This window comes from Dermacentor albipictus, chromosome 1, assembly GCF_038994185.2.
Source record: "Dermacentor albipictus isolate Rhodes 1998 colony chromosome 1, USDA_Dalb.pri_finalv2, whole genome shotgun sequence".
Lineage (NCBI taxonomy): Eukaryota > Metazoa > Arthropoda > Arachnida > Ixodida > Ixodidae > Dermacentor > Dermacentor albipictus.
Window position 1 is genome coordinate 135,642,344 of NC_091821.1, and position 23,857 is coordinate 135,666,200.

Below are 23,857 nucleotides of genomic sequence, written 5' to 3' on the forward strand. Positions count from 1 at the left end.
CTTGCACACACACACACACGCGCACACAATACACACACAGCCAGACTTGCACACACACACGCACACAAAAACACACACAGCCAGACTTGCAGACACACACAAAAACACACACAGCCAGACTTGCACACACACACAAAAACACACACAGCCAGACTTGCACACGCACACACGCACACAAACACACACACAGCCAGACTTGCAAACACACACAAAAACACACACAGCCAGACTTGCACACACACACACAAACACACATAGCCAGACTTACAAACACACACAAAAACACACACAGCCAGACTTGCACACACACACGCACACGCACACAAAAACACACACAGCCAGACTTGCAAACACACACAAAAACACACACAGCCAGACTTGCACACATACACAAAAACACACACAGCCATACTTGCAAACACACACAAAATCACACACAGCCAGACTTGCAAACACACACAAAAACACTTACAGCCAGACTTGCACACGCACACACGCAGACGCATGCAAAAACACACACAGCCAGACTTGCAAACACACACAAAAACACACACAGCCAGACTTGCACACACACAAAAACACACACAGCTAGACTTGCACACACACACGCACACAAAAACACACACAGCCAGACTTGCACACACAAACAAGAACACACACAGCCAGACTTGCACACCCACACAAAAACACACACAGCTAGACTTGCACACACACACACACACAAACACGCACAGCCAGACTTGCACACACACATAAACACACACAGCCAGACTTGCACACACACACACACACACACAAAAACACACACAGCCAGACTTGCACACACACACGCACACAAAAACACACACAGCCAGACTTGCAAACACACACAAAAACACACACAGCCAGACTTGCACACGTCACAGAAAAAAATTACTGATTACAATTACCACTACTTCTTTCAAGAATGTAATGGATAATAGGTACCAATTACAACCTCACAACAATAAGGGAGCAATTACAAAGAAAGCAATGATTACTTCAACCTTACTTTCCACCCTACTTTCATTAACATTGCACAAATACAGTAAATAGAATAAGCTGCACTGGCTCTTTCAATGCGTCCTCTGCAGCCCTTCACACACTGTTGATCTTCACTAAGAATTGAGTTTCAAAATTTTCTTCGGTAATCTTCCCTCCTTTTCTTGTGAATACATCTGCAAAGGACACTGAAAACTCGCTAGATGTGTGCGTAGGAGAGGACTATGTTGTAACGTACGAACACAATGCTCACAAGGTGAGACATGCTGATACGCCAGCATGGTTATTTTAGATGGGCTGTGCCAACTCTCTGAACTACCCGCCGTGGTTGCTCAGTGGCTATGGTGTTGGGCTGCTGAGCACGAGGTCGCGGGATCGAATCCCGGCCACGGCGGCCGCATTTCGATGGGGGCGAAATGCGAAAACACCCGTGTGCTTAGATTTAGGCGCACGTTAAAGAACCCCAGGTGGTCGAAATTTCCGGAGTCCTCCACTACGGCGTGCCTCATAATCAGAAAGTGGTTTTGGCACGTAAAACCCCAAATATTATTATTATTAACTCTCTGAACTGTACTGCACGCGAAGAGAAGGGAAGCCTTGAACACTTTCAGTGGTCTTGCCCAAAATATCGAGATGAAACTGACGCTCTGTTTGAGAACATGAAAAAGAAGTACCTTAAGAGGTAGCTTTAGCTCGGGTGCCCCTATATAAATACATGTAGAGAGAGAATTCGTTTTTCTCGGCAACCACCACACCAAATTGGACGAGGTATGTTGCATTCAAAAGAAAAACTTAAAATCTAGCTACTGTTGGTTTCGAATTTTTTATTTCGGTCGTCAATTTTTTTAATAAAAAAGGCAAAAATTGGAAATTTTTAGAAAACGAAATTATCAAGTTTACAACTCTAACTCAGCAATGAAAATTGATTTGACAATTCTGTGTATTGCATCCAGTAGTACATCTAAAGCGGACAAAACTGATATATTACACATGAATCTGAAAAATTTAGTAATATGGAAATGCAGCTTTTGCAGAACCCTTGCACACAACGTGACAAATTCACGTAAGATATGAAATCAAATACCGAATTTGTCCACTTTCAGTGATTTAATGGATGCCGCTTACAGGACCGCAATATCTGTTCTTGATGTGGAGCTATCAATTTGTAAACTTCGTGCTTCTATTTTTAGCAAGCTTTCGAATTTTTGAAAATCTTGTTAACAAAATACAGGCCCTAAGTAGAAATTGCGCTTACAACAGTCACTAGAATTCAACTTTCTCTCTCAGATGTAACAAATTTTATTAATATCGGTCCAGGGGTTATCACAAAAACTAACCAGTAGGAGCACTGCAGGTGATGACATTTCATGACGCGGTGTTCAGTCGTAGAAGTCTCGTTTCATTCAACGAATGTATTTTGTAGGAAATGAAAGAAAACAATGTGTTTTTTGTCGGGAAGGAAAGCAGACACCAGAGAAAAATGCATTCTACTTAGATCACTTTGCAAAGACTGTCGGCAGCTAGAATATATCGCAGTCTCCGGTTTTCCGCTATTCCGTGTGCAGGAAAGAGTGCATGCTTTGCAGAAAAGCGGCATAACGTCGGGGACATTCATAGCGAGTGGCAGCTCACACGCGTATATATCTGCGAGTGGAACACAAAGACCAAACTGGAGAAGAAATATCGCTCGGATAGCGCATCGTGTCAGACTGCGGGCGTCATCCCGTTGTCTCTTTTGGTAGACTGGCATAGTACGAAGTCAGCAATGCCTCCGCCGTTGTATACAATGGCGCGTCATGCGTTCTGTGGCCGTTGCACCGCTTTTGTTCTTATGAAGGGCTCTTCGCACTGCGTTAGGACGAGGACGAAGATTTTATCACTACACTTTGCCAAAGGGGATCGAAGCGTACAATGAGAAGTAGGAAGAGAAAAAAAAAATGAAAGAGGACTGAAAGGATATGGGGGGGGGGCGGAAGGGAGGAAGAAAAATGATAATGTTCAGCAGTTATAAATCACAGGCACTAAGCCGCCGCAGCTGATACTGTGGATAACTGCAACCAGCAACGAGTCCCATTCCGATGTGCGTTTACAAGAATTCATTTTGAATGATCAACGCATCCTCTTAAACTGGAACGCGCATGAAAGAAAAAAATATTGAAACAGATCTTACCGTGAGATAAGTGCTCGCTACGCATTGAGCTGCTAAAGTTGTTGCCACATCACCGAAAGTAAGCAAGGGCGTTGAATTCAACGCATGTGAACGCCGAAATACGGATACGTGTTCTAGTTTCGTCTTTATTTTTTAACTTGATATCGACGTTACAAGTCAACGACTTACACAAGACAAGTTAATTTTCCATGTCCCCCCCAATATGAGTAGCTTAATATCACCTCCTAGAGAATACGAGTTCTGCAAGTTTTTACCCGTGACCTCAAGTGAGAACACAGGGAGCCCACTGAAATCCGTCTACTAAATAAAAGATACATAGTCGCCCCCGCCCCTTGCTGAAATGTACAAATTCTAAAATTCTGGCGTCAGATCACACCATTAAGTATGCACTCCTTTCTGTTATCTTGGAGAGGTTACCACACAGATATACGTCAACAAAGCACGGTGGCAGATCGGCTTTCGAGTTTTCGAGACTCCCTTCACATATCTGGCACTCGGTGTTTAACTGGGTCCCGATTTGGGGGGAGTAAGGGGAGGGGGTGAGTGCCTCAAATTATCGCCGGGTAGGTCGCCTGTAAAACTTCATCAAATAAATCAAATGAACTAGATTATATGACTGCAGTGCCAGTGCAGAGAATTGGGCCCCTATTTACTCAAATAAAGGTCTTTCTCTGTACACCAGTACTCTGAGGGTGGTAAATTCGAATTCTCCTCCAGTACACTACATCTCCAGGCTTGGAGTAGCGCCTGACACCGGCAAGAAATGCCGACAGTCAGTGGGTCTATACTAATCCAGGTGCTGCCAAATTAGAAAGGCCCACTAAGCTTCAAGAAAAGACACTCCCTCAGCAGAACAGGAATTGACAGTTGGCCTCCCTGCTGCAGTATTCGGCCACTATACCTTCCTCATGGCTCCTTCAATCAACGCATAGCCCTCAGTCCCCAGCAGCTGCGAAGCACCTGACCAAGGCGGCGCTCAGACCTGCAACGTGACAGAGGGTGCTATGAATCTCTGGATCTGGACAGACCGCCACTGGGAGCTGAACCTGAAAACGTTCAACACACGAACTCTCTCGAGTGAAGCTAGCTTAGCAGGACTCTTTGAGGAACTATGCGGCATTGTAGGGGATATTATTGCCTGATTGAGGTTCAAAGAACTGGTGAGGCTTATACAGTGCTGACAAACGGCCACGTCCTATGGCATAGAGGACTACCAGACAAGAAGCAATTAGGAGTAGGATTCCTAATCCATAAGGACATAGCGGGCAGCATTGACGAATTCTACAGCATTCCACAGAATTCTACAGCAATTCTACAGGGTAGCAGTAGCCGTAATAAAGCTGAATGGGAGGTATAGATTAAAGGTAGTACAAACGTACGCTCCAATCTCCAGTCACGACGAGGAATAAAAAGAACAGTTTTATGAAGATGTTGAATTAGCGATGCAAAAAGTGCAAGCTCTGTATATTATCTCATGGGCGACTCCAATGCAAAAGTGGGGAAAAAGCAGGCTGGGGAACAAGCAATTGGCAATTACGGCGTGGATTCTAGGAAGACTAGATGAGCGATGTTGGTAGAATTCATTTGTAGAATTAATACCTTCTTCAGGAAGCGTAGAAACAGAAAGTGGACCTGGAAAAGCCCTAACGGAGAAACAAAAAATGAAATACATTTCATATTTTCTGCCGTACCCAGCATAGTGCAGGATGTACAAGTGTTAGATAGGGTAAAGTGCAGTGAACATAGGTTAGTGAGGTCTAGGATTTACCTCAATATGCAGAGAGAACGAGTAAAACTACTCTAGAAGAAACAGGCCAGACTGGTATGGTATGAAGATTCAGGCTGGTATGGTACGGTATGAAAAACTCAGGTCCTTCAGGTCACGCTTGATTCCTAGCCCGACGCGGGGCACTCCCACGTCGGGACCGAAAGGCCTAGCCTCTCGGACGCATCGCGGGCCCCATGGACTGCCCATGTCTGTTCTAGTTCGGAGCTGCAGCGAGCCGCGTCCCAACTCTCTTTGGTGTTGTCCTTGTCGCTGCTTAACGCGGAGCACAGCCCGAGCATATGTTCTAAGTCTGCTACGCTACCGCATCGCGGGCAAGTGTATGAAGCAAAGACTTTGGCAAATATTTTGCTTACTTATAGGGGATTGCGATAGGTCCCCGTCTGCAAGAGCCTCAGGGTGAGAGCTTGGGGTCTGTTTAGCTTTATGTGCGGAGGCGGAATTATCTGTGCGCTGGTGCTTGCAAACAAATATGCAGCCGTTAACAGAGACATGACGGTGACATAGAGGTAATGAATGGAACCGTAACTAGGCTGGCTTCAGAAGCAGCAATTTAAGTGGGAGGTAAGGCACCAAGGTAACCAGTAGCCAAGCTCTCCCAAGTAAAGAAGGACCTAATGAAGAAATGACAAAGAATGCAAGTGTCCAACTCAAGAGAACAAATAGAATTCGCGGAATTGTCAAAACTGATCAATAAGGAGAAAGTAAGGGATATTCGAAATTATGACGTGATAAAGACTGAGGAAGCAATAACTAACTAACTACCGGTGCTAACAAATGGGGCAGAGACTTGGAGGTTGACAAAGCGCGAGAACCAGCTAAGGGCCTCGCAAAGAGCGATGGAACGTAAAATATTAGGCGTAACGTTCAGAGAAAAGAAGAGAGCGGTGTGGATCAGTGAGCAGACGGGGACAGCTGACATTCTATTTGACAGTAAGAGAAAAAATGGAGCCGGGTAAGCCATGTAATGCGTAGTATGGATACCTGGTGGAGCATTAGAGTTACAGAATGGGTGCCAAGGGAAGGGAAGCGCAGTGGACTACGGCAGAAAAATAGGTGGGATGATGAAATTAAGAAATCTGCAGGCGCAAGTTGGAATAAGTTGGCGCAGGACAGGAGTAATTGTAGATTGCAGGGAGAGGCTTTCGTCCTGCAGGGGACATGGAATAGGTTGCTGCTGATGATGATGAATGCTCGTAGGAGCAGATTTTAGACAATTTTGATGTCGGATATATTATTAGCGAAGCTCACACGAACGAAAAGCTATGTGAACTGAAACCCTGATGTGTGTGCGAACCAAGTTGGGCTACCTTCCAATGCAGCCGTCGCGTTGCTATTATAGTCCTGAGCCGTCTGAGGGAATAGGACTTTCTCAATGTAAAACCAATTATTGCGACTTGCCAAATGTCCCGCTATTCCGGAAACGACCGAGAAAACTTTCCAGTCGACTTTGGGGTATTGTCGTGGCGAGGTGGACCTATAATAGGCTTGAATAATTAATGAATGGCCGGCGCAAGTGCGTGTAAGTAGAGTGCGCTTAAAGTACGCTTTCAACTAAGGCGCCCAAAGCGTAAAGAAAAATTTGGGCTGCGTGCACGGAGACGCATGTGATTGAAGTTTCTTATTCATTCGAAGGTGCTTTGCAGGCATTCAGGTACAACAGGATACAAGGTCTTTCGGTAGAGTAGCCATGTGAGACGAGCGATTACCAATGAGTCCGGTAAACATGCTGCTGTGCTAGCGGGGAATTGAACGTCTGGAATGCCTGTGGGACTTTATTTTCTCGTTCTCTGTACCTCCAACACGCCATGAACACCAGGAGACGTTCAACGTAGGCCCCAGTGGCATCTTTCAGCTTATTTAACTAAGGTTGAGTTTGAGCCATTTTGTTAACGCATGCTCAAACGTTCAACTGACAGAAACGTTAGCCGTATTTGCAAACCTTTTCGTTCGTAAGTGTGTTTTGACATTGGCTCGCCGCCTTCGCTAATAATATATGCTCCATCAAGATTGGCTTGAATTGCCTCTTGTAAACTATCCTAGTGTAAGAGCTTTCTTTTTTCTGTGAATACGGGCTCAGACTCGTTCTAAGCGAGTGGACGCACACACGCGCTTTGTGTGTCCACTCGCATTGTCGGTATCATTTTATGGCGCTTCAACGTTTAAATAAGTTCGTTTGTCTCGCTTATTATAGGTCCAAATAAATGGGGAATTAGGCAACTGAGAAGCAGGATACGTAAACAACAGTTGAAGAACGAACACTGCAGTAATAAAAACAAAACGAACGATGTTTTACGAAGAGGCATACTGCGTGCGTATAAATACCTGCAGTTATTGAGAAGTATTAAAGGTGCGCAGCACTGCGCGTGAAGGGCAGATAGTGTTATACACACCAGAGTGTCGAGAAAAAAACCCGTTGTTCGTGCTCAAAGGCTTTCGATTTCGTTCAGGCTCATTGCTGGTTCTGAGGACTTATAGACTAGCTACAGCGGTTCGAGAATAGTTTTACGATGTCGGACCGGTTCTCTGCAGTACATTTTATTGTCGACGTCCCGTATGTTGTAGCACGACGCGTTGCACACAGGCTTTGAAGTTTCTATCACGAGTAATGAGAGCTGGCGACACTGAAACGTGGGCGACAGGACTATGGGTTACGCGGTTACAAGGATATAACTTTTACGTTTTGTATAGCTACCGCAAACTTGAGCCAAGCATTAAAAATATTCAAATTCCAAGTAGCTGGACAGAACCTAGGTAAGGTTGTTTGCGGCCTGTTGGAGTTACTCAGATTATTTTTTTGCATTCTTCCTGATTAGATAATTAGTCTGAAATAATTACTGAACTTCTCAAATATTTTAATTAAACGAAAACTACAAATTAAATTATACAGCTTTCTGTTGCTCAATACGTACTACATAAAATTGTTTTTCCAAATATGAAAAGGCCCGCGAATGCACGAAAAATTGGCGCGCGACTGGCCGCTCAAGGCACTTTGCGTATATTCGGGGACTGCTATCACGCTCGGAAAAACACTTTTATGTAGCACGTATTGACACTTCCTCGACTCTTGCATGTCGCTCGTCAGTTGCCGTGGTACCCAATGAGCGCAAATCTTGTAACGCAGGAGGTCCATAATGATGGGGTTCACTGAACCAGTGGGAATGGCGAGTGTTGTTGCGATCTCGTGTTGCTTGATCCTACGATTGCCCTGAATCAACTCGTCCACCTGATGCTGATGACTCATCAGAGGCCATTGCCGGCGCCGCCCACTTCGGTGCTGATCCTGGAGATTTGATGCGGCTGGATTTCGGTATTTCACAGTCCTTGCCCACCCGGCACAGTGCTGATGTGAACACAGACATCCCCGTAAACTGCAGTCAGAGAGCGATGAATGTTGATCGGCGCACAACCTTCCGCAGTCAGACATTCATTTACAGCCCGCTGTTTCAACCGGACGTGGCCACTGGATGCCATGGATTGCTAGTTTACTCTGTCACGAGGAGAGATAGGAAGGTGAGGCAAGTGGGATTCTACAGCTGAAACATCTATGCATTAATGATAAAGAATTCAAACTTTTTGCAGTACTATTGGCAAAGTAGTGGGCTTGGAGGTATTCCTTTCTGAATCGCCCTTGTATTACTGAAACGGCGCAAGAATCACAATGCGCGTTCGGTATAGTCTGGAACAGCACAGCTCGCTAATCTAGAAGTCAAAATTCCATGCTCGACACTGTCATACGCTTCTTCAATATCTAAAGTTACCAAGGCTGGTACATCTTCTGAGAGTCCTGCGAGTCGAACGCGGCTTTCTAAATCAACGTGAGCTAACCATATCGAACATTGAGGCCTAAATCCTATTTGTCTCGAGCACAAAATACCCAGGGAAGAAGTGAATTCACTGAGCCGGACATGAGTGACTTTTTTCTATTATTTTGACTAGATTCGATGTAAGCGCAATTGGTCGAATGTTATCCCGGACACATCTGAGATTTTAATTTTTAGTTAAAAGCACAATTTTTCCAATCTTCTAGGAGTCCGGTATCCAAGTATACTGAAGTGAACAGTTAACGATATTCAAAAGCTGATTATAGAAAGAGTTAAATACCAGTCTAATCCCAGCTGTTGTGATACAGCCTGGTCCAGGAGCCGAATGATGTGCAGTTAAGATAATATCGTATAAATTCGTCATGGTTACTTCTAAAAACTCATATGTCGAACTATTAAACCTCTTTGGTCTAGGACACCGCGAAGAAAAGCATGCTTCAAGCCCTTTTGCGATATCATCTAGTGAATCCGCTGCTTATTTGGGGGATATGACAGCGGAATGTGACCATACGGACTGTTCTATAGATTTTTAGCTCTGTAAAAACTTAAAAAAGGCCGATCTTCTTTCTGGTTTTGGCAACGATCAATGCAGTCCGTATTTTTGTCCATCTTTAGCTATTACCGCAGTTCCTTTAAACAGAGCTGCATAGAAGTTATAGTCAACCCAATTTTTCGTGGAATTATTATGTTCGAGACATTTCCACGCTCCTTTTCTTCGCCTATAAGCCTGTGCCCATGCTTCATTTCATTAGGATGAGTTCGACGGTGAGCTGCGATACATAACCGTAAACTGAGCGGGATGAATGGCAGAATTTAAAAGCGATACCACCGAGTCAGCCCTCCGGTGTTCATCACTAGTGGTCAACAATCATACTCCTGAATTTATATCTGACTTACAAGTTTTATCATTAATGAGCCGCCTTGGCCGTACAATACAAGCCTGACATGAAAGCATAATTTCAAATGTAAAGGGTAAACGATCGCTACTTGTTCCATTGTCAAAGGTCTGCTACGATGAAACGGACATCTGAGCAAAAGCTGAGAAATAGAGAAAGTCAGGTCTAATGCACATTATAATTGCCCACGTTGAAGAGTAAATCGACCAGAATTGTTACATTGAAAATTGTTGTCATTCACCCAATTCAACAACCTGTTTCCACAAACATACGTTTTCGTTTCCCAAGAAGTGTGGTGAGAATTAAGTCTCCTACCAGGAGCATTGCATTTGAACAAGTTCGGGACGGTGAGCCCCGGTGATCAGTGGAGTTGACTCTGTTCAGGAAGTGCAGATTAACCACAGTAAAGGCAGCGCAACCAGGAAGTAAAAAATTAATCCCCCTAAAAGTTCGCAATCATAACATACATGTTCAAAAGAGACAGTTGCCTTATGATACATTTTTGATTAAATCAATGCTAGCACCCCTCCGCGTCTGCCACGGTGATCTAAACAAAATGTAAGAAAATTTATAATAGTAAACGGCTGATGTGACGAAAGCTATCATTCTTAAAGGAAAATAATTTCTGGAATTAGGTTATGAACTAGATGAAGTCGATTAACGTAACTGGAGGATAAAAAGCAGCAATTCTGTTGATGAACTCTTACTGACGCTACAGTGATCCTAGAATAGATGATTCCACCGCAGAACGCAACGCATTCCGCTCGTTGGGTTCGCTGTTTTTTTTTTCTTTTTTTTTCTCGCCTGAGATTTAGGCGAATGTGTGGAAGACAGTGTGAAATCTTGCGTCTATTGCTGATAGGTCCAAGCCTCATGTGTCCAAATGAGTGGCAGGGTCCCGCAGCCGCTGATAGCGGAATACACACGGATGTATCGAAGTCAATTTCTTTTTGACTGTCAAAGTTTGTTTCTCCTCAATGTTGACCAGAAATACCAGCTATAGCGGGGGCAGCAGCAGAAGAGTGCGATTGTAGGGGGCTGTTGAATTTGTCAATTAGCATCTTGGTAATACTTTCGGCAAACATGTTGAAAAGTAGCTCCATAACTATTGGCATTGCCGTGTCAATAGCTGTGGCTACTGCGGCCGAAATTGTGGCTTTTAGAGGTGTGGACTGACGGGATGCAGTGGCGGCGCAACCGACATCATGCTCTTTAATTTCTGCCATTGCTTCCCCACGGGAACACTGGTGTTTCTCGTGACCTCGCGTGGGACAGTTACGACCCGCAGCACTGTGTGATTCCTCGCACAAGCAACACTTTGGTGCGACTACGTCGCAGGCCGATGCGGAGTGAGGGCCGCCACATTTGCAGCATCTCATTGAAGATCTGCAGGCATTCGCACTGTGTCCATATCTCCAGCAGTTCCGGCACTGCATTGGTCTCGGTGCCAACGTCTCCACGCGGAATAAATACGGCCATGCCTTCACCTCCGACGGGCGCGTTAAACCGGCGAACGAGACAATAACGCTCTCAGTAGAAACTCAGTTATCACCCACTGACATATTGCATCTTTAACAGCAACAACATCAGCCGGAGAGAGCACCTTCAAGAAGGCCACAGGAGTGATATTTGTGGGTACGTCACAAACAATACCTCTCACGCGTGCGAGATGAGGTGGCATGAAAGCGTGAACCGCGATGCTAGCGAATCTCGTGCAGTTAAGCAAATCATTGAGGCACTGAACATTAGACGACTTACGCAGAATGCCAGTCTTTCCGAAACGCCTCACCTCCGAGATGTCAATGAAATATTTGTTATAGCACGAAGCTCCCCCTGAAAACTTTTCGACTCAGTCAACCGAGTGGTTCCACCATCTGTTGGAACGAGCTGAGGGTATTCGCTCTGTGCCCAAGGAAATGCTCCAGAGGCATCGATTCAGTGGAATGGCTAACCGACTAGGGCGAGCTCTGGCCGAAACCGGAGACCGGCATTCAAGGTCGCTGGAAAGCAAATAAAAGAAAAAAATTACTTTAGCGAGAACAAAACACTACAATTAATCAGTTAAAATGTGGGCAATCCCCTCGGACACGAGACAAGGCACGTCTTCACAGCAGATGTAGATGTAGGCCCTTGTGACCTACTGGCACGTGCCCACTCTGGGTGATTGGCCGAGAATCGAGTAGGTTATTGTCAAGTGTAAGATAAGTCAAAACAGATTGGATCCACGTCTGCAACTTCGTCTTCCACCAGGTATACTACGAGCGGGAGCGACGCTTCTTTGCCGCCTGAAGCTCGGCGGGGCATTCACGAATGCCTATTCCTTACTTATTGGAAAGGCCCGCCGCCCTACTTGTGACAACTGTGGCTGCGAGGAGACGACAAAGGACCTCCTCTGTGATGGTACCCGTTACAATGTGGCAAGAAAAGGGCTCGTGATCGCACTCAAAAATCTGCACAATCGCCCCTTGACAGAGGAAAAGTTGACAGTCACTGTAACATACGCTAAAGTGGATGAAGGCGAAAGCCTGCACGCTCACGAGGCATTCAGTAAAGTAGTTGACATTCTCATTCGAATATCATGTTACTTCCAATTACACAGTTTTCCCCCTTCCCAGATCATGGGTGGGAGTGTAAGGAGTGCCTAAATAACTGTGCCTCAACTTCATCTTAACACCGAAGATCGTGGTTTTGACTCCCACCAATGGTCGTGGGTTCGACCATAAATTCTGTCGCCACTGAATTTTGGTGCTATAATTGCGGGCGGTCAATTTTTCGATAACAGCGGAAAATGAATTTCTCTACCAATGATGCACTTAAGGCTTTCGCCTTAAACAGTTCTAGGACACTGGTCCAGACGGGTTCCGGCACTCAAGGCCTTAAAGGGCCCCCGAAACGGTTCGGACAAATTTTGTAGGCGCGTAGGGTACAGCTTAAGTAGAACATTCGCACCACAATTTAAGTGAAGCGTTACGTATTAGTGGAGCTGCAAGCGATTAGAAGTTACCCTCCTCCCTAGCTATGCTTTTCCTCCTCAACTCGCTCGCCGAGCGAGCGGCGCTAAGCTCCGCCTTCACTGGTTCAGCGTCACGATGCGACGTCACATCGCTCACTTCCGGTTGTTTAGGAGCACGCCCCCTCCCGCGCGAGACCTCTCCGCCACTGTAGCTTGGCCGTCGACCGAGAGCTATCGAAGCAGCGTGCGTTGCGAGCATTCTGTCGTAGCGACGAACGTGTCCGGTACTCCGCTAAAAACAGGCAAGCTGGTCATTTCGGCAAATGACTGGAGGCATAAACTCAAGCTGATGAAGGAATTTTAGCGTAGACGTACGTGAGCAGCCTGATCGGTCTGCACGGTCCAGACACTTGCTGGCGCAGCGCTTAACCAGTCAAACAAAGCGCTAATATTGCACTAACCAAGTGTAAAGCATTTTAAACATTTATAAATCAACCTGTTGATGATTACACTCCTGCGAAAAATACACACCAGCAGCAAAGAATACACTTCGTTGCTGCTACTGTGTATGGTTGGGCTCTGTGCCACCAGGTGGCTGTACCGTGCAGACCGTTCACCTTTGCCCTTCTGCTCATCTCGTGGCTCATCCCGGCACAGTCAAGCGGCCAGACCCTGTCCCCTTGCGCTTGCGTTTGCCCTAATACTGGACTCGCGGTTTGCAGGTCGCTAGGTTTGCAGTCCACAAGGCAACAAAGTCGAATCATAGTGCTCGCGAAAAGACTGAGACCGACTCTGACCGCGGAGCTCTCGTCAAAATGGAGTACGTTGTAACACAAGCAGACGACACTTGCTGTGTGCCGGAAGTGCTGAAGTGTACTAAAAAACTATTCTTGTGTATTCTCTTTAAGTTATTTTCTTTTTACAAAAACAAAGTAACTAACATTCCAACCATTACGAGCATCATTTGTTCACCATAAAGTTGGAAAAATTATCGACCACGCGCCCTGGTCAGCCAATCAGATAGCTCGCCCATGTGACGTAATATGGGTTATTTGCATCATATGGGTAGGGGCGGCTTAAAATTCCGCCGAGCAGTGCGCTGCGATCGGCAGCGATGGGTATTTTTAAAACCTTATAATAAATTACACGCTTTACGCAGAGCACTTAGATGCATCAATTAATGATCAGAAGAACCTACTCTAACGACTCAGTACGTTTGTAGAAAATCGTCAAAATCGTTTCAGGGTCCCTTTAAGTGCTCGGCTAAAATTCTTATGGGCTTGTGAATTGTGCGACTGACTTTGAAAGTTGTAGCGCGTAGCATCGCGGTATTGTGGGAATTCCTCTCGCTTTATTTTTTATTTGTTTCTTCTCTCACCTTTTATTCCCGCTAACTCTTTTCCCAGCACAGGGTAGCCAGACGGTACTTACACTGGCTAACCTCTCCCTCTTTCCTTCCCGTTCTTTCTCTCCTTCTTGAACACATACACATACGAACGAGCACAGCTAAGATAAAAGGATATTAAATGATGGTGAGCACAATATAATGCGTTCCGTAGTGAGGCACGTAATTCATATTTAATTTCTCGTGCCAGCATTGGTGCGCGACGAGCACGAGCTACTGAGATAAAGCATGTACAGCTCGCCTGCCCACACTTCGACAATGGGGTACATCTTGTTGTGTGTGTATGTGTGCGTGTAACACAAAGGTTGTGAAAGAGGAGTGCAGTTTCCCCACGCATTGTGCGCAGCTTCCTGGCCTCGATAGCTCCTTGGCAGCTCAGGCAGTTTTCTCTTTGCTTCACTTATTTACTGTTGTCTATCTGGTGAGCTGTATGCGATGGTCGAAGAGGAAAATACGCATAACGCTACCGTATTTTCTCGAACCTAACCACCTCTCCGCCTATTCCCTCCTTTGTTTTGTCGCCTTATTTTGGGGCGGAAGAAAAAAAAAGATGTGCGAATGAAATAATAGCGAAACGTCTCAAACACGCTCACCCAAGGACAAAAAAAAAAACAAAACAATTGTTATGGTACATCGATAGAGAGCCGCAGTGGCTGGAGATGGTTGCGATGAATGCGAACTGTAGTATACGGTATGCCTTGCTGCGCAGCACTGTCCTTCGTGTTCAATTTATTTTATTGCGATGGTAATTATATAGACACTCCAGGCATAATTTGCCATCGTCTTCGCCGTCGCCGTGATGTTCCGTATAAAGTCCAAGGGCGATAACACAGTCGCCGCGCGCCATATGCTGTATGTACGAATGAAAGCGTGCGAGGATGAGCCGATAATCGCGGCTCAATCTCGAGCGCTCAAGGAAGGAAAGCGGGGAGCAAGCGCAGCGTCTTCGCTCTCCCACAAGGAATCGGGGGAAAGTAAGGTAGGGGGGGGGGGCATTGTAATTCGGCAGCTTCTGTGTGACGCGGCAGCGTGGGGTCGCGTGTGATTTATCTGGAAAGCGATCTACTTTGGGGGCACAGTCTAGGTTGTATAAGGGTACATTGCGCTAGCGCGTAAAAAAGGACACAGACAGAAACATGAAAAAAGACACACCGAACGCTAGTGTGCCTTTTTTCACACTAGCGTTCAGTGTGTCTTTATTTATGTTCCTGTCCGTGTCCTTTTTTACGCGCTAGTGCAACGTCCCCTTATACGAATAACCACCAACTAGCCCAGCTTTCTGCCTTAAGAGTCTAGGTTGGCCGAGGGCTCGTGGCTTTGCGTGTGCTGCGTTCAAGCCGCTCAGTTTGTGTTGAAATCATAGAGAGCACGAAGGTCACTTCGCTCGCTGCTGCTGCCGCGCTTCCTCAGGCCAGCGTTCTGACAGCAAGTGTCCGCGGTCATCGAGTACGATGTGTGCACGTTTGCCTGTGCGCGCTGCTTGTTAGTTTAGTTAGTAAGCGAGTATTTACAAGTTTATACGGCCGATAAAACTACTATCCTCACTTTGGCTGTCTACTAATCTGCTATCGCAATCGATGCTTCGCCTTTCAGGCGAAACTGAGACCTTTTTTTCAATGTTTTCAACTGTTTATTTGGCGTTCTTTACTGTAAAAATGAAACATATGTGGAAGTCGTGGTGGTGTGCCCCGTGCGAACCCCTCGCGACAGCAGTGCTTGATTTTTCAGGACAGCGGAATTTACTCGCGGCAGCAGTACCGTGGTTACAACAATTGCGGCGCATCGCTCCTCTAGTTGGCTTGCCGTGTTCTATTCGCGAACTCAGCACTTTTTATCTGCATGTCTCCTCTTGAGCGTCCTCAAAGCTTTGCTAGTTACCGCAGTTGAAGTTATCTTTCTGGTTTCTGAGTTTTTCCTTTATTTTCCGTTGATTTTTCAAACTTTACTTACTCGAGTAAATTATGAAACCATGAAGTGACAGCACAAAGGTTGATTCCTTGGAGATCTTCTAAAAAACCTTTCTGCCATGGAGCCGAACAGGCATGGCTGAATTGAGAATCGCGCGAACGCCATCTATATGTCCGTAATTTTCGGCATATATTGCGCCCATCTCACTCGAATTTCACGTACAAACTGTGCCGTGAGTCGAATTGGTTGCCTGTGGAGAGCGCCGACTGCGCCTCCACAGTCGCCTCTACCCGTGCCTCAAAACGCCCAGCTCGCCTGTGGTTACCGGAATACCGGACACGGTCAACGCTACGACAGAATGCTCGCCACGGACGCTGCTTGCATAGCTCTCGCTTGGGATCGACTGCCAGGCTGCTGGCGGAGAGGTTGGAGAGGCATCACGTGCTGGCTCCAAGACAAACGGAAGTAGACGACACGACGTCCCATCATGGCGTAGAGCCAGCGAAGGCGGAGCTTAGCCCCGATCACTCGGCGAACGAGTTGAGGTGAAAAAGCATAGCTATGGAGGAGGGCAACTTGTAATCGTTCGTAACTCTCTTAATATGAGATGCTTCACACAAATTGTGGGGTGAATATTTTACTGTGGCTGTACCCTACGCGCCTACACAATTTGTCCAAACCGTTTCAGCACCGCCTTAATTCTTGAGAAATCAGAGTGAATCCGCAGCGCTGTGAATTCATTTGTTCATTTGATTTACTGATCAGCGGAGAGCCACTTGTTAGCACTCCTGTTCGTACGGTCCATAAAGAGGCAAGACCTTGAGTCCTTTCGTTTACGCGTTGATGAAGGCAGGTCCACATTTACAAACGCGGACACTGAGCCCTTACTCTTTACCTTTTGGTGATACCATACTAATTTTCAGTATGCGCACATAAGTTTGCGTCCGGGATGCGTGTTATAGTGTGGTGCGCTCGCAGTTTCGGTCTTTGCAACTGTGCTGGGGGCTGAGCAAGAATGTGATGGTGCAGGTTTCGACCACCCGTGCCGTGTGCAGTACCGAGTGGTGCTGGGTGAGGGCGACAGGCGCGTCGATTCTGGCGTGCTGGACCAGATCTCGGACCTCTCTGGCCGCATTCGGGGCTTTTCTCTGGGCGCTGCCGGCCCCGCTGACCTGGTGCGCCGCGGTACACTCAGGCTCCAGCTGCACATGCTGTCCGCCAACGCCATCTCGGAGGCCAAGGTGCGTTCAAGGTGTAAAAGCTTCTGCGTGCTCGTCAGTTCTTTTGCGCGCATTCTTCCTGTTTTTGTCTTCACCCTCCACAGCGAAGCCACAATGTACATGTTACACTTGAAAAGCATATTCGCAAGCTGTGATGCATATGATACTGGTTTACCGCTGTCTCCCATTAATAGAACAATTTAGCTTAGCCTTTTGATCGACTGTTCCGCTAAGAAATTTGGTACTCACCTCCAGCAAGAAGAGCTGTATTGGTTTTGCCTTTCTGAGGGATAAGCGTAGATGCATCAGCAGAACGCGATTACCCTCGCTACTAAACGGCATAGAAGTCACGGAACGCCTCTTTGCGTTTTATTCGGTCAATTTTTTTCAACTCGTTTCTTTCGACCGCCGCTTTCGAGCGCGAACTGAATGCATATAAAAACAGGATGCACATCTGCGTGTGTGCGTGCGTGCGTGCGTGCGTGTGTGCGTGCGTGCGTGCGTGCGTGCGCGTGTGCGTGTGTGTGTGTCCAGTTCGCGTTTCTTCAGTCGTCCTTCCATTTTTACTAAATATACAATTGTGGGCTCTTCCCATCGCTGTTTCCATACGGGCGAAAGTGTTGATCCCGCAGGTGTCGGCGACTGCAAGCCCGCTGGCTGGTGTGGAGCCGTGCGCGCCCGCAACGGCAAACTGCTACGACCGGGAGAAGCAGGCGTGGTGCGTCGAGGCTGACATGGAGGGCGAGCGCTTACGACTGAAGCTGTACTACGCGGAGCTGCAGCACATCCCCGTGGGCCACCTACGCTACGTGGCCTGGAACGCGTACCTGGTGCGCCGCCAGCCGGGCTCCGGGGCGCGCGAGAGCGTGCTCGCGCTGCGCGCTCCGCACTCCAGCTACTACGTGCACGACGGCATGGACGTCGCCGTGGTCATGGAGACCGACGTCACCGTGCGGCAGGTGCCACCACTCGTTCAACCTCTTTTGGCTTCACGGTGACGCGCATGTTACTGTTGGCGGTCATCACTGCGTTTTGAATCATAGCAACTACTTCTTAACTTTGAATATAGGCTTTGGTCCCATGAGATCGCAAGTGCAAATGCCACACACTGCCTTCATCGTTGCATCAGCAGCCTTACCGACGCTCTCCCACCCACGCGACCACCGATTGCATGCATTCTCCGCCAACAGCCCAGTTTACTATACATTGTCTCCGGGATCGGCCCATTTTTTATTACACTGCCTCAGGGATACGGCCATTTTAGTATTACACTGTCTCCGGGATTGGCGCAGTTTACTCGATGAGAAACCGGCGGAGCAGCCACGCGAAATCTTGGTGGATCGAGGATCGAAATGAAGCTTCGCTTAAAAAAACATTATGATCTTCAAGGCGGATATTTGCTGCAGTGAGGATATTTCGGTACCTTTTTTTTGTTTCATTTCATAATTCCGCACAATACAGAGTCGCGCACCGGCATGTCTCTTGCGCCAGTGCGGATAGGTATTCAAGACGATTCCTTTCGCAACCACTTCGCTGTCTACAGACCAGCTATTTAAAGAAGTTCGAGAGATACCCATAGTGCAACTAAACAATATTGAATTAAAGGAGTACGTCGGGGCGGATCCGCAGGACCCCATCGTCACAGAGCCACTAACAACGGTGGAACTGAAGAGAACTGTTTCCGGTAGAGGAAGAGAGATATATAAACAGGATAGGAAAAGCGGGAGGTTAACCGGATAAAATTCTGGTTTGCTGCCCTGCACTGGGGGAATGGTAAGGAGAAATTAAGACGGAAAGAACAGTGGAGAGAAAAAGCAAAGAAACGGAAAAAGAAAATAGGGAAGGTCGTGAACGTCCATGAGAACGGCAGCCTCTCCAGTAGGATGAGAAAAACGAGAACAAGGTAAAAGCGAGAGCCAATGTTTCGACAAGTGGACTTGTCTTTTTCAAGGCGACATATGGTTCCCTCGGCACAGTATGTATGGGTTCCGTTCTTCGAAATGGGAGATAGGGTAAGGTGGGTGGGTGAGGCTACGACCGAAGATGTGTTAGCGGCGAAGGTGTAGAATTGAGAATAAAGGGGTGCTATATACATGGGCGTGTGTCAGCTGGCGTGTCAATGACCATGTGCGTAGCTAGCCTTTATTTTCTGATTCCCTGGAGGTCAGTGTGCTATCATCTCTCTGAAAGTTAACAAAAGAAACGGCATAAAACTGTGCTCGCGAAAAAAATTACTGAAATTGAATAAATATCTGCATAAAAGAAAAAACTAAAGGAAGGGAAAAAAACACAAAGCAACCAAATGAAAATAACTAATTGCTGTTGCCTATTTTCATTTGGTTGCTTAGTGTTTTTTTCTCCCTTTCTTTTTTTCTTTTATTTATATATTTATTGCACATCAGTAATTTTTTTCACGAGCACCGTTTTCTGCCGCTCCTTTTGTTATCTTTCAGAGATGGTAGCCCACTGACTTCCAGTGAAGCAGACAATAAATGGGTGCTACGCACATGGTCATTGACACGCCGGCTGACACACGGCCGTGTGCATAGGACCCCTTTATTCTGAATTCTACACCTTCGCCGCTAACACACCTGCGGTCGTTGCGTCACCCACTCGCCTTAACCACTCTCCCTTTTAGAAGAACCCTACCTTGAATATACTGTGCCGAGTACTGCATATGTCGCACGGAAAAAGACAAGCCCACTTGTCGAAATGTTGGCTTTCGCTTTTACCTTGTTCTCGTTTTGCTAATCGTCTTGAATTTCCATCTCCCGCCTTCCCTGTGGTTTCTCCAGTCTCTCCGATAGGCCACACTATGGTAAAAATTTCAAGAGTGCCTTCACTGTTTTGTAAACGAGTAGAAAGGGGGTTAAGCGAGGAGCCCAATTTTTATTAGTCATAAGAAGCCAACAAACACTGAGACCAAGGACAACACAGGGGAAATTACTTGTGCTTCATAAATGAAATAAGGAAACGACAAATTAATGGAAATGAAAGTGGAATGCAAAACAACTTTTCGCAGGTAGGGAACGACCCCACAACCTTCGAATTTCGCGTGCGATTCTCTACCAATTGAGCTACCGTGGCGCCGTTTCCCCATCCACTTTCTTGGATACTTGTGTTTCCTAGTAGAACCCTGGGAATGTCAGCCAGCGCCACCACTCACAGACCTTAGCGGAGGATGTGGAACATCCTTTCTGCCGCAGGCGTCACGAGAACGTGACTATACTATCTTGTCGTGTGACGGTCGTAGAGGTCAGCGTTCCAGCTAGGTCTGTCTGCTCCGAAAGTGGCTGGTCGTCAAGACCTGACTGCGCGGTCACAAATGACTCCCCCTGTTCGCTGTATGGGGAACAGTGATAAAGAACGTGTTCGATAGTTTTCTTGTCACACGCAGCTCTATACGCTCACCCGACGCGGAAAACAAATGACTTCGTAAATGCGACGCTAAGCCACAATCGATAAAGTACCGTTATCTCGGGTCGGGAAAGTCCAGTTGGAGATAGAAGTTCCGCAACGATTGTAGTACATCATATGCAAGCACTCGAAGTTTGGCTGCTACAACTGTTTTTACAGCGTGATTGGTTCCTCCACGCCGTCTTCGCGAGCAGATTGAGCAGCTTCATCGGCATGTTCATTGCCTATTATGCCACAGTGGCTAGGGAGCCACGGAAATGTGATGTCGTGTCCTTGCTCGACGAGGCAATGAAGAACCTGTAGAATTTTTAGCACGAGTTGCTCGTAGGGTCCACGGCGTAAGGTGGAAATCAAGCAATATAGAGCTGACTATTTTCGCTCAATTTTCGAGGTGATTCCTCTCGAATTATGCGAAGTGTGGTATGAAGAGCAGGAAGTTCCGTGGCTGTCGTTTTAGTCTGATGCAATGTCTTGAACTTCAAGTCGATCACTTTCGCGGGAAAAATCGCTGATCCTGCAGAACCGTCCACGATGGTTGAACCGTTGGTGTATAGATGGGTAAGATCGTATTTTTCGTACAGCAAGAGAAGCGAAAGTTGCCTGACAGTTGGTGATGAGAGTTGTGCCTTCGTTCTAATTTTTGGTGTTGTCTGCCCCAACCAACGACTTTACAAAGATGATTGCACCGGATCTCTCAACCCAACAAGCCGCAGAGCTCCGTGGTCTCCTCGAGTCGCACTCCGACATTTTCGACTTGAACGATCACCATTTGGGTCAAACTATGGTCGTGAAGCATCGTATAAATACCGGCGATGCAGCACCTGTTCGCCGACGCCCATACTGGATGCCTCCCTGTGAACGACAAGTTATCCAGAGCGTGGTTGACAAAATCCTTGCCAAAGGGATTATTAAACACTCTTCCAGCGCGTAGTCTTCCCCTGTTGTTCTCGTCAAAAAGACGTATAATAGCTGGCGATTCTGCGTTGACTATGGTCATGTAAACGCGATCACCGAGAAAGATGTATATCCACTTTCCCGCATTGACGACGCTCTGGATTGTCTCCACGGTGCCACTTATTTTTATCGATAGGCCTTCGCTCTGGGTATTGGCAAATTTCTGTGGATGAAATGGACCGTGAAAAGACCACATTCGTCACAGCAGAAGGACTATATCAGTTTTTCATTTCATTTCATTTTCATTTATTTGTTGTTTGAGACATACAGGTGTCTCAGGTGCTGCAGCAAAAGGCAATATTCTTGCCTGACAAAGGCTGCAGCACCCAAAGCATGTTGACACTCTGAAGCAAACAACAGCACAAGTGTTACAATTTTCGAAGTATGATAACATATAAACAACGATTAACCATTCGAATATCAATCAGAACATGTTAAAAGGAAAACAAAACAGTAACATTGTGGTACATAAGGAAGTTATACAATAAAGCAGCGAAGGAAATACGTTTTAACAGATTTTTTGAACCTCAGGCTTGATTTCGAGGTTTGTAATTGTTCCAGAATTGTGGGATTATTGTTTAGTAAGGTTGATATATGAAGGTGTAATGCCTGTTTCCCGTAGTTCGTGCGAGTAAGCGGTATAGAGATTGGGTCATGTCTGAGATTATACGGAGTTTCTTTGGTGGCGAAGGTCTGATTAAACTATATGTGATCAGCTTGACGGAGACGGAACGCCTCAAGCGATAGTTTATGCAAAAATAGGTGGTCTATATGGAGTATGCCAAGCTTATCACAAAACGGTTTAGTGTGTGCAAGAACAGGTAGGCTACAAACTGCCCTTACGGCTCTTTTTTGCAGCCTATATAGTGACATAAGGTTAGTTTTGGTAGTAGTTCCCCAGACCAGAAGAGAATAGTGTAGACGAGAGTGTATTAGTGTGTAATATAGCTGTTTCTTTAAATTCATTGGAATAAGATGCTTTAACATGTTAATCATTCCCGTCGCCCTACGAATGTCGGCTCTGAGGGTCTCCACATGAATGGACCAATACAGGTTTTCGTTAAACCATACGCCTAAAAATTTTACGCACTTCGTATTTTCTATATTGCGCCCCCAAAATTTAACTCGTAGTGACCCATCAGCTGCTTTCCTTTAGGTCTAAATATGACGTACTTAGTTTTTTCGCAGTTCAGTTGTATTTTATTTGAATTTAGCCAACAGTTGAGGTCCTCCATCCATCTATTGGCTGCGTTAAATGCTTCTTGAATGTTCTGATCAGAGAAGAAAACGCTGGTGTCATCTACATACAAAGTTATGCACGGTGCGTTTGGGATGTTAACAATATCATTGATATAGAGAAGAAACAAAGTTGGGCCTAGGATTGAGCCCTGAGGAACACCGCAGTTGTGCAATGCCCCGGCGACCTTTGAACGGATGATGGACAAGCCCTTGCGTGGCTTGAAATGGTCCATCTGTTTGTGCTACTTGAATGACGTCACCGTTTGCTCTTCAACTTTTGCGACCCATCTTGAAAGACTTTCATATGTTCTTTCTTTTTTTCGCACCGCTGGCTTGCAGCTCAACTTGTCCAAATGCCACTTCGGTCACCGCCAAATAACCACGCTCGGACATCTCGTCGATTCGTCAGGCATTCGCCCCGACCCCGCTCAAGTTCATGCTGTGCAGAATTACCCCATACCAACTTGTGCCAAAGTTGTTCGAAGCTTTGTTGGCCTTTGCTCTTACTTCCACAGATTTGTGAATATTTTGCCCATATTGCTCGTCCCCCGACTGATCTCCTCAAGAAAGACGTTCCTTTCTGCTGGGGCTCTGAGCAAGCGTCTGCTTTCTCGCAGCTCATCACGCTGCTCACCACACCTCCTGTTCTCGCCCATTCTGACGCCTCCGCTCCGATGAAATCCGCACCGACTGCAGTGGCTACGGGTTCGGCGCAATTTTAGCTCAACGCCAATGTGGGTACAGCCGCGTTATCGCCTACGCCAGCCGCCTCCTCTCTCCAGCCGAGCGCAATTACTCGATTACCGAGCGCGAGTGTATCGCCCTCATTTGGGCGATGGGCAAGTTCCGACCCTATAAATATGGTCGACCATTTACAGTTACAACCGATCAACATGCCCTTTGTTGGCTTTCTTCCCTCAAGGATCCCAGCGGACGCCTCGGTCACTGGGCCCTACGGCTGCAGGAATACACATACACTGTGGTCTAAAAGTCAGGCCATCTAATCAGGATGCCGACTGCCTGTCTAGTCATCCTGTCAATGCACCGGACGGTTTAGTGGATGTC

At 46.6% G+C, this 23,857-nt stretch overlaps 1 protein-coding gene across 1 annotated transcript in view; it reads left to right on the forward strand.

The window, feature by feature from the left end:
• The window catches only part of LOC139055885 (uncharacterized), a 393,329-nt gene that overhangs the window by 363,868 nt on the left and 5,604 nt on the right, over nucleotides 1-23,857 (forward strand). The window contains exons 6-7 of the mRNA XM_070533487.1: nucleotides 16,992-17,203; nucleotides 17,815-18,141. Of these exons, the coding sequence (XP_070389588.1) occupies nucleotides 16,992-17,203; nucleotides 17,815-18,141 (539 nt within the window). The remainder of the gene's footprint in view (nucleotides 1-16,991; nucleotides 17,204-17,814; nucleotides 18,142-23,857) is intronic.